The 13,470-nt window shown below is 33.6% G+C and overlaps 1 protein-coding gene across 3 annotated transcripts in view; it reads left to right on the forward strand.

The window, feature by feature from the left end:
- LOC145291509 (protein O-mannosyl-transferase TMTC3-like) overlaps positions 1 to 13,470 on the forward strand; it is a 111,318-nt gene that overhangs the window by 60,880 nt on the left and 36,968 nt on the right. For 2 of the 3 annotated variants that reach the window (XM_080137477.1, XM_080137478.1), the window contains 4 exons: positions 8,089 to 8,170; positions 9,671 to 9,770; positions 10,963 to 11,078; positions 12,167 to 12,339. In XM_080137477.1, the coding sequence (XP_079993603.1) occupies positions 8,089 to 8,170; positions 9,671 to 9,770; positions 10,963 to 11,078; positions 12,167 to 12,339 (471 nt within the window). Of the gene's footprint in view, positions 1 to 8,088; positions 8,171 to 8,675; positions 8,797 to 9,670; positions 9,771 to 10,962; positions 11,079 to 12,166; positions 12,340 to 13,470 lie in introns of those variants that run through there. The other variant, XM_080137479.1, reaches the window with a different exon arrangement.

Below are 13,470 nucleotides of genomic sequence, written 5' to 3' on the forward strand. Positions count from 1 at the left end.
GTCAGTCTGTTGTGCTTAAGTTTTAAGTAGCATTTTTTGGGACCTATAAAGCTGAAGTTTGAAATAATAAAATTGACACGAGTTGTATGTCCTTGTTGTAGAGTCGGTTTCTTATGTAAAAAAAGATGGGGGGGGGGGGATGCGTATGTACTTTTGATTGGTGAATTGCTTTAAGAAACTAGTTTGCCCAAGACAAATGAGTTTTATAGGTTATAAATAGAGGAGGAATAATTGAAATGTGGGAAATGAAAACCAGACGTTTTAATCCTGGGAATTTAATTGGTTTTTGTTTGTTTGTTTTTTTAGGGGGAGGGGATACTCACCTCTTCATTCATGAAACCTTGTTACATCTTTTACAGAATATCAATCAAAACCTGAATAAAAAGCAATTTGTCCTTTGCTTAGGAATTCTCATTTAAAGAAAATCTGAACTTCATATTTTCAACCTGTTTAGTGGAAAAGTCTGCACTAAATATTTCCTCTGCAAATCAGTTTCTTTCATTTATTTTTATAACTAGCAGGAGTCGTTAAGCTTAGTGACCTATTTACATTAAAACAAAACAATAAATCTTAGTTGTAAATGTTTAAAGTACACTAGGCACCTCCAAAATTCACCACAGAATCCCCTCCCCATATGTAACACGATGTAACTTTATTATAATTTAATATTATCAATATAACTTTTGAACCATCTATAATATAAATCTCACCTGTCTGTTTAAATGTATGTATGTTTGTGTATCTGCCTAAAACTTTTGACAGACGTGATGGATTTTCACGAGATCGGTATCATTTTGAAGCTCAACCCTTCGGACGACAAATATTGAAAAATTGGCTAAAAACATTAATTCTTTCACCCTCAACTGGGCACTTTTCTACAGGGAGGGGTCACTTTTTTCGCCAATATTTTCGAAAGTCATCCCTTCTTTTCAATTGACTAGCCTTAATTTAAACCTTCACCACTTCTGGTGTGGCAATGGGCGCAATGGCAAAGACATCACATTTTTTTGTTTTTCACGTTCTTTTCCTCCTTTGTGGTAGGTGTTCGTGCCTGCCTATCTGCTATCACTTTTTTGCTCAACACACACCTCCAAACACTCGGGCAATACCCAGACTAGTTTAAAAGAAGGGCAAAATAAACTAGTAATAATTTTAAAAAAATGTTTTCCATCGTCTAAAAATAATGAAATTACAAAATGAAAATCGTATTTACATAATTGATGCTTTAAAATAACGTTCCCATGTAGTAAGCATTTCGAACGTGAAAACATAACAAAAACTTACCTTGAAGTTGCAATTAAAAAAGTGATATAAAGTTTATATTATGTTTTTAATAGCATTTTTTCTAATTAATATATTGTATTATCAGTTGAATTTTCAAGAAAAAGAAACTTCCTAAAAAGGGTGTTTAAAATTGTTTTTTTTTGTTTTGTTTTTTGAAATATTAAGTTATAAACATATACAAACATAACTCTTGCCAGCTACTTCATTGCCAGATTAAAATCGATTAAAAACTATTAGTGCACAAAAAAATTAACATTTTGTAGATCAATACCATATCTATTTTGTTTCTTTTTACTCAATAATTATGGGAACCATTAATTAACCGAATGAACAGTCGTACATATTTTGTAAATCCATATTTCACATTTAATGTACAATCCTTAAACAATGTAAATCTTTAAAACCTAACAAAGCTTTTACAAAGATTCATTATTATTGCAGTTTGAAGAAAATAAACAGAGTTTAAAAAATCATTTATCACTTTTGTTGCTCTATACTTTGTATAGTTAACACAAGTCTGACGTCACAAGATTATGTGCTCCGTTCTTTGCAATCGTTTGACATTGCTTAAAGTACTCACAAAATGAAAACAAAACAGATAATAATAATAATTGTTACCTGTGCGTGTGGAAAAAAAAAAAAAAAGAAATTGAAGCAACCCCGTAGCAAAAATTTAAATAGCAGCTAGTACCTGCAAAAAAAACCAAAAAAACTGCAGGCTGAAACGTGTAATGTTTAGATGAAAAGTTGGTGTAAAACAAAAATGAGATGACAGATTTAGCAACTGGGCCACCGATAACTTGGGTTTTTTTTGTTTCGGAAGTAACATTTTTAACACATGCGTGTCGTTGAGATTAGTTAATTATTATACTCTCTCTCTCTCTCTCTCTCTATCTCTTTGTCATACATAAGTATTTAGTATTGAATTAATATTACAATTGAAATGGTGTTAGCTTTTATGAAGTAATGTATGCTCAAATACGTGTTGTATCTGTCTTTCCCCCTTTCTGTCTTGGAAAGTAGAGGTGAATCGAAGTGAACAAACAGCTAGGTGACTTTGCTAACTGAATCAGCTTAGCAGAGGGCAATTGATAAACAAATCAGAGAGTGAAAGAGAAGGAGGAGCCAGTAATGACAGGAGTGGATGAAGGAAGACTGAGGTTTATGTACGTTTGACTGCGAATTTCTGTGGCTGAATAAATACAATGAAACATGAAATGACTTTAAACAATACAGGAAAAGTCCTGTAATGCAAAGATAATGTAGATAATTTAGGAAAGAGTAAAAAGAAGCAAATGGATATGTAAATAAATGGCGACATGTTTTGTAAGTGTGGAAGCGTTCGTTTAATGGTGGAAGAATCGAATATCAGAATAGAAGAATGTCTACGTCTCATCCAATCAGTGGTGGCAGATATCGGCAAGAGAGAAATTATTATTTAAAAGTAAGAAAGTGTAAATGTTATATGTGTATGTGGATATTAATCAGTTAAGAACTGCGGAAAGTAGGAGTATGTGAAGATTGGTGCCAGAGTCAAGTGGGAGTAGTGGTAAACAGAATAGTCAAAGAGAAAAATATGATCTAATTGCTCTGTAGATGTTTAGATTGTGATCGTGGCGCTACTTGGAAATAACGTAACATTTTAATCTCACACATAGATATGTATGTAATGCCATTCTAAAGTTACATAAGATAGTGGGTAATTGGCTAGACATAATAAATGCGCATGCGCAGTTTCAAACCTAGTGTACTTTGGTCCAGAGGGGGGAAAAATGCGCTTCTTTTATTATGGATAGGGATAACTGTTGCATATTAATTATCCAAACATCAGCGTGGGGTAACCTGATCACCAAAAAGAGATAAAGAGCGAGAAAGAAAAAGAATGACAGAGAAATAAAAGAGAAAGGCAGAGAATAAGAAAGGAGGGGGTATAAAAGTATGTAAATAATCTCCTCCCCCACATTTTTTTTTTTCTTTAGATAAGAAAACGATTCTACAGCAAGAACTTACAACTTAAACCAATTTTATTATTTTTGTTATGTATTTTAGTGTTTTCAACAGTAAAGCATTTTCTCTCTTCCAATTATAAATTGATAGGTTGCCCCCTCCCTTCCCATTTTGAAAGACAATGGACACCGCTGATAGTGTATTGTTAAGCAAGAGTTTCTCCGTGCTTGTTTGAAATGAGAAAATTCAAGACCATCAGTAATAATGCCGGAACATGCAGAGATGAACACCGGATAAATACAACTTGTGTCTTCTTATAAATAGAAAGAAACAAAGAAAGCTCAAAGTTATTTTTTTTTGTTGCTTTTCCCACCCCCAGCCCCGTTTTGATGATGAGGTGCTTATTTTTATTTTTTTTTTCTTGTCAGATGTTGGGATGATTAAAAAATGCATAAAAACTAAAGAATCGTCTCTTTCATTCTTCCTTTTATTGTCTCTTTTTTTTCATTCTCTCCCATTTTCTTTTTTCTCTGTCATTCTCTTCTCTCTTTCTGTCTTTTGTGATGTTTAGATTATTAAGTTATTATTAACTAAAATGATGCATAAAAGCTCAAGAACAATCTCTCTCATTCTCTGCTAGTTTCTCTCTCATTCTCTCTCTTTCTCTCTCTCTCTCTCTCTTTTCTCTCTCTCTCTCTCTCTCTCTCTCTCTCTCTCTCTCTCTTTTTTTCTCTCTCTTTTTTTCTCTCTCTCTCTCTCTTTTTTTTCTCTCTCTCTCTCTTTCTTTCTCTCTCTCTCTCTTTCTTTCTCTCTCTCTCTTTCTCTCTCTCTCTCTCTCTCTCTTTCTCTCTCTCTCTCTCTCTCTCTCTCTCTCTCTCTTTCTCTCTCTCTCTTTCTCTCTCTCTCTCTCTCTCTCTCTCTCTTTCTCTCTCTCTCTTTCTCTCTCTCTCTTTCTTATCTACAGACAAGAATGGTTAATAAAAACTCCAATGTGAAACAAATTACTTTCCACGCACACAAAATTACGATTTGTAAAATGCAAATTTTTTTCCTTTTTCGGTGTTTCTTTTCATTGTATGTCGGATTAAATTGTGTGCATCAAAGCCACCATTCACATTCCATAATACATTAAAATACTCAATCCTAAGCACAAATAACAAAAACGCTCTCATTTGTCCGTTAAATAATACAATAACATTTTACAACAAACATTTGTTTGAAACACTGGTTTTTTTTTTTGTTTGTTTTTTTTGTTTTTTTTTTCCAGAAAACCAAATGTGAATTTCTGGTTTAACTTCGTCATTTGACGACCAAGCAATCTCTAATATGGAGAAAATATTGCTCCCTATAGAAGGGCACACGGGAATTGAACAAAACTAAAAATTGTCTCAATCTAGAAAGACATCTCCTTCACTAACTGAACACAGAAAAGCTGTAGCATCAAAACGCGTACTACACTTTGCTCCAAGCCAGACAGCTACTTATTGTAATTGGTTAATCTGAAAGTAAACTATTTTATCTATAGATGAAGAGAAATCAAGGGTTCATGCCTTTTCAAATGCTATTTTTCCCTTTTTTTTTTTTTTTTTTTTTTTTTTTTAATTTTCTTTCTTTGAAGATTGTAATGTTGGGTATGGGACAGCAAAACCAGCTGCCAACATTGCCCTGCTTTTTATTGAAACCAACTGAGAGCTCTTTTTAGTATCCTCACTGTTCCCTTAAGTGCAATTGTCTAGATTTCTTTTACACTTGGTTCACCAGGAATATTAGTTAGGTAGGACTTCAGGTTCTTCTTTATAAGTCCTGTGGCACCTATGATAACTAGTATGATTGATATCCCCTTTAGATTTCAGTTTCTTTTCATATCATACATGAGACCTTGGTATTTGATCTGTTTCTCTCCTTCAGTTCTGTTCAGACCGCCATCATTAGGGACACTCACTTCAATCAAGGTTGCCATTCTTTCTGACTTGTTCCATATAACTATGTCAGGTTTCACGGCAGCATTTTACAGGTAGGTGGCTGTAGGGATTACATGGTCGTAATGTATGGTATATAAGTCATTTCCAACTGTTCTTTCAGGTTGATGTTCCTAGGACTTGCTGCTATTAGTATGTAACTGAATGTAATAAATCTAATGAGTGTTGGATTTTTTTTTTTTTACATAGGCGTCACCACTTATCAAGGCCGATCGGCCACTCAAGGATAAGGGTTAAAGAGTGTAGAGTAGTCAAAAGGACAATATAGTAATCAATAGTAATGGAAGTTCGGTAAATTTGTTAACTTAAGTGGAACGGCTCATCAGAAACTTGTTCACGTTGGACTTGAAGACAACCATATTATAGACAGCTGGAAAGCAGGAAAACGGAATACAATTCCACAGGCGTGCAGTTCTAAGAAAGAAACTTTGATCATGGAATCTATGTTTAGGTTTAGGCACAGATAAAGAGTGGGGAAAATTATTGATAATGTTTTCAGCTAGTTTAGTGTTTCTTGTGAAAGTTTGGCGGGGGGGGGGGCCATAGATTAATGATTCCATATTTTGTATTGTTATAGGCACTTATACTAATTCTTCCACTCATCCAAATTATCAAAACATGTATATGATAAAATGAATAAACGGTTCTGTTTCTCATCAACAGTTTTGAATCTGATGGATCGATATTTGATTCTGACTATCCAATTTTTCTTTTTTATCCTTGCACCATGTTGTTTGCAACAACATAATTTTGATTCATTCTATTTTTTTTTTAAGTTTCAGTTTAGATGTAATAAGACATTTTACAATGAGAATCTAAACAGCAACACCAGCTTACAACATTAATAACAAAAATTTTACATCAATCTATCTATTTAAGCTTACCAGTAAACAATTATGTTTAAAAGAAATATCAAACTTTATTTCTTAAAATTGCTTCTATATCATAATAGTAGGTAAAATAATTTTATTTCTAATAACTAAGTAAAATGTTGTTTCAATGAAATGCTACAAGTAGATGAGTAGTAACAATACAGGATGGTTTTGAAATGATGCAAGAGGTTTCTTATTATTCATAGTAAGTTTATTATCTGTACATGCTTGCCTCCACACATTGTCAAAGTCAGACACAATGTCATTTTCTCATGTTTAGAAATGAATGGAGAAATATATTAAAATCTTCTCCCTACAATGAAGAGTGGATTTGTGGCATAATGGATAAAGTATTAAGTAAAATTCAGTTCTAAGTGATCCTCTTCTGGTGGTTCAAGGTTTAATTGTGATTTACTTAAGACTTCTGCCCAGTCATGGCTGATGGAATGAGAACATGCTACCTCTATGGATGAAATGAAGTTTGAAATTCTGTGCAGAAAGATTTGACAGAAAGAGTGAATAACACTCAAGATGGTAACAGATAATGCAAATAATACATCCTCATCTCAAAAATTCAGAAACAAGCGTACTCTTATCCTTAAGATCTACAAATCTTTGCTAATGGCTGCCATCCATCATTTAGAAAAATCTAATTATACATATACCTAATATATAAAGTTATCTTGCGGATTCAGCTGGGTGTTTTACTTCATTAAGAAGTAAAGTACACTTAAATATGATATTTTAATTTGTCCAGATTTTGTATATATTATTGTAGTCGTAATTTCAAAAGTAAAAAAAAAGTATTTTGAGTGTCATCAGCTAGAATCGAAATCGAAAGCAAAACTGTAGCATTCAAAGCTGGTGACGTTACCACTTTACCCATGTGACACGTATATGAACGGATTAAAAATAAACTAAGATGAATGTACAAAATGTATAACGATTTTTAATTCTGACCTCTTTTGGACCCCTTAAAAACTATTTTAATCGGCTAAAACCCCATAAAAGAACGGTTCATAAAAAAAATCCAATCATTTGAGGCCCCTAGTGCCACTCTGTGACTTTTAGTTTCGAAATGAAGTGATAGCTGGAAATATGGAGACAGACAGACGGACGGACAGACATATAGCCTTTTATATATTAGGTTTTGTCATTTTAATTGCTGGGCGAAGGTGAATGAAACTCTTATAATGATTTTGAGTCTTGTTTTTTGTTGACTTCTTTTCCTTTTAAATTTACAAAATTTCTACAGCATGACATGTTTGGTATGATTTTCTTTTTCTTCAACATTTGATGTCCTCCAACCTAGACCTCAAGAATAGATAATAACTGCTTTTAGTAGGGTAGAATACTCTCCATTTTTGCCAACTTTATCAGAAATGTGTTTTCAGATTTTTAACAGAATTCCACTTTTTTATAGTTCAAAAAAAGCAAAATTCAACATTTTTTTTTTATGATAACTGGTTGAATCCCTAGAGCTTTATGTCCCTTTTTTTCCCCCCCACCATATTGTATTTTCTTTTTCTTTTCTTGTTTTTATAGCTCTTCCTTCTTCTGTCATATTTTGTTTTGCCTTGCTATGCCTCACTTTCCTTCCTCTCTCTGAAAATGTTAACTGCCATACTTCAAACGATTCATGGGTATATGGGGGAGGGGAGATAAAATACTCTTGTTTTATTCATAAATGTCTTTCTGTCTCCTTTAAAACATATCAGTAGATACTTTCTATATGAAAACATGTACTGTAGCTTAACACCCTTTGCTGCCATCACCCTCTCCCACACACACACACAAAAAAAGAACGATATTTTACATTTTAGGCAATTATAAGTGAACTCTCTGGTTCTGTAGGTTGGGAAATGGAGGGGGGGGTGAGAAATTAATCTCAATTTCAAATTTTGTTTGCCATTGGACATATGCATCTACAATGGAATATTTTATTTCTCCATGTTTTGTTTTTCTTTTCTTCATTAATCGATTTGATTTTTTTTTTCTTTTGCCAGAGTTTGCAGTTTGTTTGTGAATGAATTTACAGCCTTCATTGCAGCTCTGCTCTTCTCTCTGCATCCAATTCACACTGAAGCTGTAAGTATTTCTATCCCTCAATCTCTCTTGTTGCTTATGACCCCCACTCCACCCTCAACACTTCATCTTAACTCTATTATAATAATACAAAACAGAAGCATAGACATTGTTATTTTATATCAAACCGACATGGCTACTTGATGTTGCCCGGCGAGGAAAGGGTAGACAATGACAACAAAATAGAAGCATTGAAAAGTGTGTGTAACATTTTTCTTTGAAATGTTTTCTTTCCTATCTATTACTCCTATCTATTACTCCTATCTACCCCTTTTCTCAAGTACTAGTATTTCTTGCACCAAAAGTGAATGGAAAATTTTTTTGTTTTACCAACACCCCCAATGTATCCAGCTTTGTGTGTGTGTGTGTCGGCACTAATTCTATTTGCGTTTAACCAGAGTATGAAATTCACAAGCGATCCGTAGTCATATGTATATCCCTGTCAGGGGAGATGATGTTAGATTTTTTGCATCTTTTGCAGGGAGATGTCGACGTCCTCCTACATACAGCGCCTGGAATTCCCAAATTGGTCACCCATTTTAGTAATGATCAGGCTCAACATTCGTGATCAACTTCAGTGATCTGACGGGAACCAGTGTGTCAACGTGATTATGCCGTATATCTGCTTTGTAGGTAGTGTCTTATGTAGTTTCTGACTTTTAGTTAGACATACAAACTTATAAAAACTCCCCTTTTAGATATGAAAAACAAGCACTTTAAAGGCAGTGTGGACTTTCTTCAATCCAACTCGCTAACTTATTAATTTAACAATGTAGATATTTTCGAATGGAACATAAAATGAAAGAAAAAAAATTTTTCACATGGAAAATAATCAGCAAAAAAAACGACGAAATATATTACTGCTAGTGTAAAAATAAACATGCATATAAGAAAACACACACATACACACACACAAGAAAACACACATACACACACACAAGAAAACACACATACACACACACACACATATTTCTTTTTTTTTTTTTTTCTAAACTATAAAGTTATCTTGTCATATTTTCCAACTTAGACCCAGAAACAATTCTGAATTGACCCTTTTTTTTATCATTTATGAACACACCCTCAAATCTATGGTTAGATTTCTTACAATACAGAGCTAACCCCTTTTCATTAGTTGAAAAAAAAACATGGATTTTACACCCGATGAAGGTCGTAGATTTCATCAATCGAAACGTTGTGCCAATAATATCCAAGATGAGAATAATTATCCAAACAAGCAAAACAATATAAACATTTGACCTGAAAGATTGATCTTTGCTTCTGACTAGCAAATCTTTGCTTTTTGTTTTTGTACCATTGTCTTTGACCCCAAAGTTCAGTTTCAATTTATTTATATTCTTTTTTTCTAAAAGAAAAAAAAATGTTCATTTTCTTGTACAGTGATTAGTCTATGCTTCATTGAATTTGCTACTATTTTTTCCACTATGATGATTAGGAGTTCATCAATTTTGTGATTAAAATATGATTTCTTTTCCATTTTTACAGGTGACGGGAGTTGTTGGTCGAGCAGAAACTTTGTCTTCATTGTTTTATTTAGCGGCACTTTTGAATTATTCTAAAGCTACTGCATATCACTCAGCAACAAGTAAGTTTGTTTTTGACGAAATGGTCAGTACTTCCACCATGTACCCATGCACCGAAGGTCATATGCCCCCCCCCATCACTTATTCCTTCCTTTTTTTAATGTTTATCATGCCCACAACTATCAAGCAGCCGAGTGTTTTTTGAAAGCTCTGAAGTGTGAGCTGGAGAATTATGAAGACGACGTATCATAACAGGTGTTTTTACTGTCTGTCTCTACAATGAAATTCATTGATAAATCTAAAAAAAAAAACAGTGTGGCAGGAACCAGGTATGGCAATGCTGGCCTTGATGAATGAAATAGATATTGGACTGGCGACGATGAAAAAAGTTCAGAATGAAGATCTTTGGTATTCCTAATACAAAAGTTGCAATGGCTAACTACTTATCAACAAGACTCAAGAGAATCACTTTACAAAAGCCAAGAAACTTCTCAACAAGGTCAAATAGTCAATCGTCTTGAGGATGCTTTGGATCTTCTTAGAACCAGTTGCACAATGTGCCAAACAAGTGACTAGCCTACCATCATGCAGCCCCACATTCGACACAATTTAAATGTTTATATTGAGTTGCTGTCTACTGTTGTTAAGTACTTATGGAGAGAGTGGCCACAGAAAGGTCATACGTGTGGCAAGCAGAACTCCGCTCCAAGTCATGCCTTCAGGAAAAAACTAGAAATGATTGGTTTAGAACTTGCATGACTTTACTAGTCTCAGCATCTGCCCTCCAAATTTGTCTGATTGCGACCTATAAACTATTATCACAGGACACAGTTGACAAAGACATGAACAGTACTGTCTGCATTACAAACAACAAGCTGATTATAAGATCAAGCTGGTATTCAGGTGTCTTTCGAAAGGCACCATGAAAAACACATGCTTCAGATTCAGGTCCTGCATGAAGGCCATGGTGGAGGTTCAGGGTGACTTCTGTGTTCAACACAACTGTATTCAACAAAATATCCTCTAAAAGATGTGGTTTGAATTTTAAGAATATTTTAATTATTGGTCAAGATAGATATTTTTTCTTTCCTTTCCAAAAAACATCAAATTTGTTCCAAACACCCTGTACAAAAAAAAAAAAACAACTTTGAACTTTAGTTATGTATATTATTCGCCCTTTAATGAAAAATATGATCTTTTTCTATTTTTTCTTTTTTATTCTCTTTGCATTTTGTTTTTCTAATCTTTGCCTAGATTGGCTGTCTTTGTTGCTGACTGTGTTATTGGTTGCCGTGGCCATGTTATGTAAGGAGCAAGGAATTACAGTCATTGGCGTCTGTTGTGTCTATGAAGTCTTTATTGCACAACGGGTCAGTTTATGTATTTTTCTACTTTTTTTTTTTTATTTTTTATTTTTTTTTTTAAGTTTTGTTTTAGATTGGATTTATATTTTTTATCTCCACTTACTTCAGATTCATGATTATTGATAATTCCTTTTTTTTCTGTCGACAGTATAAAATATTTTATAATTTTAAACAATTCTATTCATATACATATGAGTTTGTATGAAAAGTCAGCACTATTTAGACTTGACACTGCTGCTGGAACTCTATTTAAGCCCTGCTAATTTCTCCTTGAAAGGGGATGCTGTAAAAAGTTCCTTCATAGTCTTAGTGCCCATTATTGGACACCAAAGAGTCATGTACATCTTTGTGGTGTTTAGTAATTGACCCAACTCTGTTAATTTCTGCATCATGTCACATTAGTTCTTGGGGAAAAGGAGAGAGGTGAGGGTAAATAAGAATGTCAGCCGCAAATGATAATTGAAGATGCTTTGTTATTCTGAACCACGATTTATGATGATGATGATGATGTTGTTGAACACCATTCAATCGTTCATTTGAACAAACTAGATTCAAACTTGTCACACTCAGACTGTTGGTTCGTGTCGTTAACCACTTAGCCACCGTCCTCTTCCTGTTATTGTGGTCCTGGATATGACCTAAAATTATATCCAATGGTAAGGCCCCAGCTTGCGGGCTTTAGGGAGTGTGGAGCCACCCTTTAATTACCATTGCTCCCAGGTCCACTCTGACCCGGAGTGGTAGTACCTGTTAGGGTTCCAACTATGGGTTAAATAGAAACCGACTTGAAAACGACAAATATATTCTATTAAAAAAGTTTTCTTCAAAATCTTTGGATTCAGCATTAAATAACCTGAAAAGGGTTGATATGCCGTAAAACAACCAAACCAATCCTGTTATTGTTGCTTTTGTGAAGAAAACATTGCCTTTTCTTTTATTTCATTTTTATGAACAAAGGGGAACAGAACAGAAAATAACACTGTTTCTTTATATTCTTCTCTTTCTAAAAGAAATCTCAAACTGAAAAAAACGTTTATTGAAAATATGACATTTTTTTTTTTTTTAATTTGTATTCTTGTTTGTTTTCTTTGCAGATGACCATTAAAGAAATTTGGGAAATTGTTAATAAATTTGTCCGGGGCATATCGCTGCCTCCTCCGTGGCTCTGGAGTGCCATCTTGAGGTCATTGTTTTTGGTCGGCAGCACCCTCTTCTTGTTACTTGCTCGGATCAAAATCATGGGAGCTGAGTTGCCCGTGTTTACCAAGTGAGTCTTTCTAACTTTTTACCAAGTGAGTCTTTCTAACTTTTTACCAAGTGGGTCTTTTAAACATTTTGCCGAGTGAGTCTTTTAAACATTTTGCCGAGTGAATCTTTTAAAACCAAAAAGAAAAGCTGAGAACAATTCTTGAAACTGAAAATGCATTTCAATAAGAATCGATCAAAAATCACGTAAAATGAAAAACAAAAAATAACGGACTTTTCATATTTTATGTAATGAACAAAGATGATTTATATTTTGGAACTTTCGAGTTGACGATTGCTAATTTGTATAACTCATTATTCAGACTAATATTCTCTATTAGTTATTATTTTCACAACATTTTGGATGTGTAACCTCTGACCTTTTTCAGGGGCATCTGTTAAAAAATTTGCATAGAGCTTTTTTTGCATTTAGTAAAAACTATGTAATCTATATAATTATAAAACTCAAATGACCTTGTAACGAGTGATGTAACCCACTTTCCTGTTTACGACATCCGGTTGCACATGTGCACATAAACATTAACCCATAACAACGTAAACAAACACAAATCGCTTCTTTTGCAGATTTTGACCTGCGCACTGAAATATTAACGTTATTATTTCAAAATTATTATTTAATATGGGAAGAGTGGGGGCGTTTTGCAACTATTCTTTATTACAACTATACTGTCGCTATTTTCTTATAACTAAACAACTTTAACCCGTTGACAAACATAAGAACAATTGTAGTAAAGCCAAGACTACTACTACTACTACTCTCTATTCATCCCTTTTCCTTCCGTCCTTCCTTCTTTATTTCTTGTTTACATTTCTAGATACAAAATAGTTGTGTGAGAACGGTGAATTTGTTGACACATTTACTAATCTGTTTCAATATTAGTTTCATTTTATTTATTTAGGTTTTATTTTTTTGCTTCAGGTTTTATTAATTATTTTTTTTTTTAGATTTTAAGTTTCTATAACTTTGTTGAAGGATTCCAGTATGGGTTTTTCATTCTTATATTTCTCATTAGTAGGTTCATGTGTGTTTTTGCTGTTAAATGACTTGTCGGCATTCGATTCGTAGGAAAATCATGTTTAATTTTCGATTTTTGAGCGATTATTCGGAAAAATAGGTAACTTTACACGAATA

This window comes from Euprymna scolopes, chromosome 12 (genome assembly GCF_053919585.1).
Source record: "Euprymna scolopes isolate OS-2025 chromosome 12, ASM5391958v1, whole genome shotgun sequence".
Lineage (NCBI taxonomy): Eukaryota > Metazoa > Mollusca > Cephalopoda > Sepiida > Sepiolidae > Euprymna > Euprymna scolopes.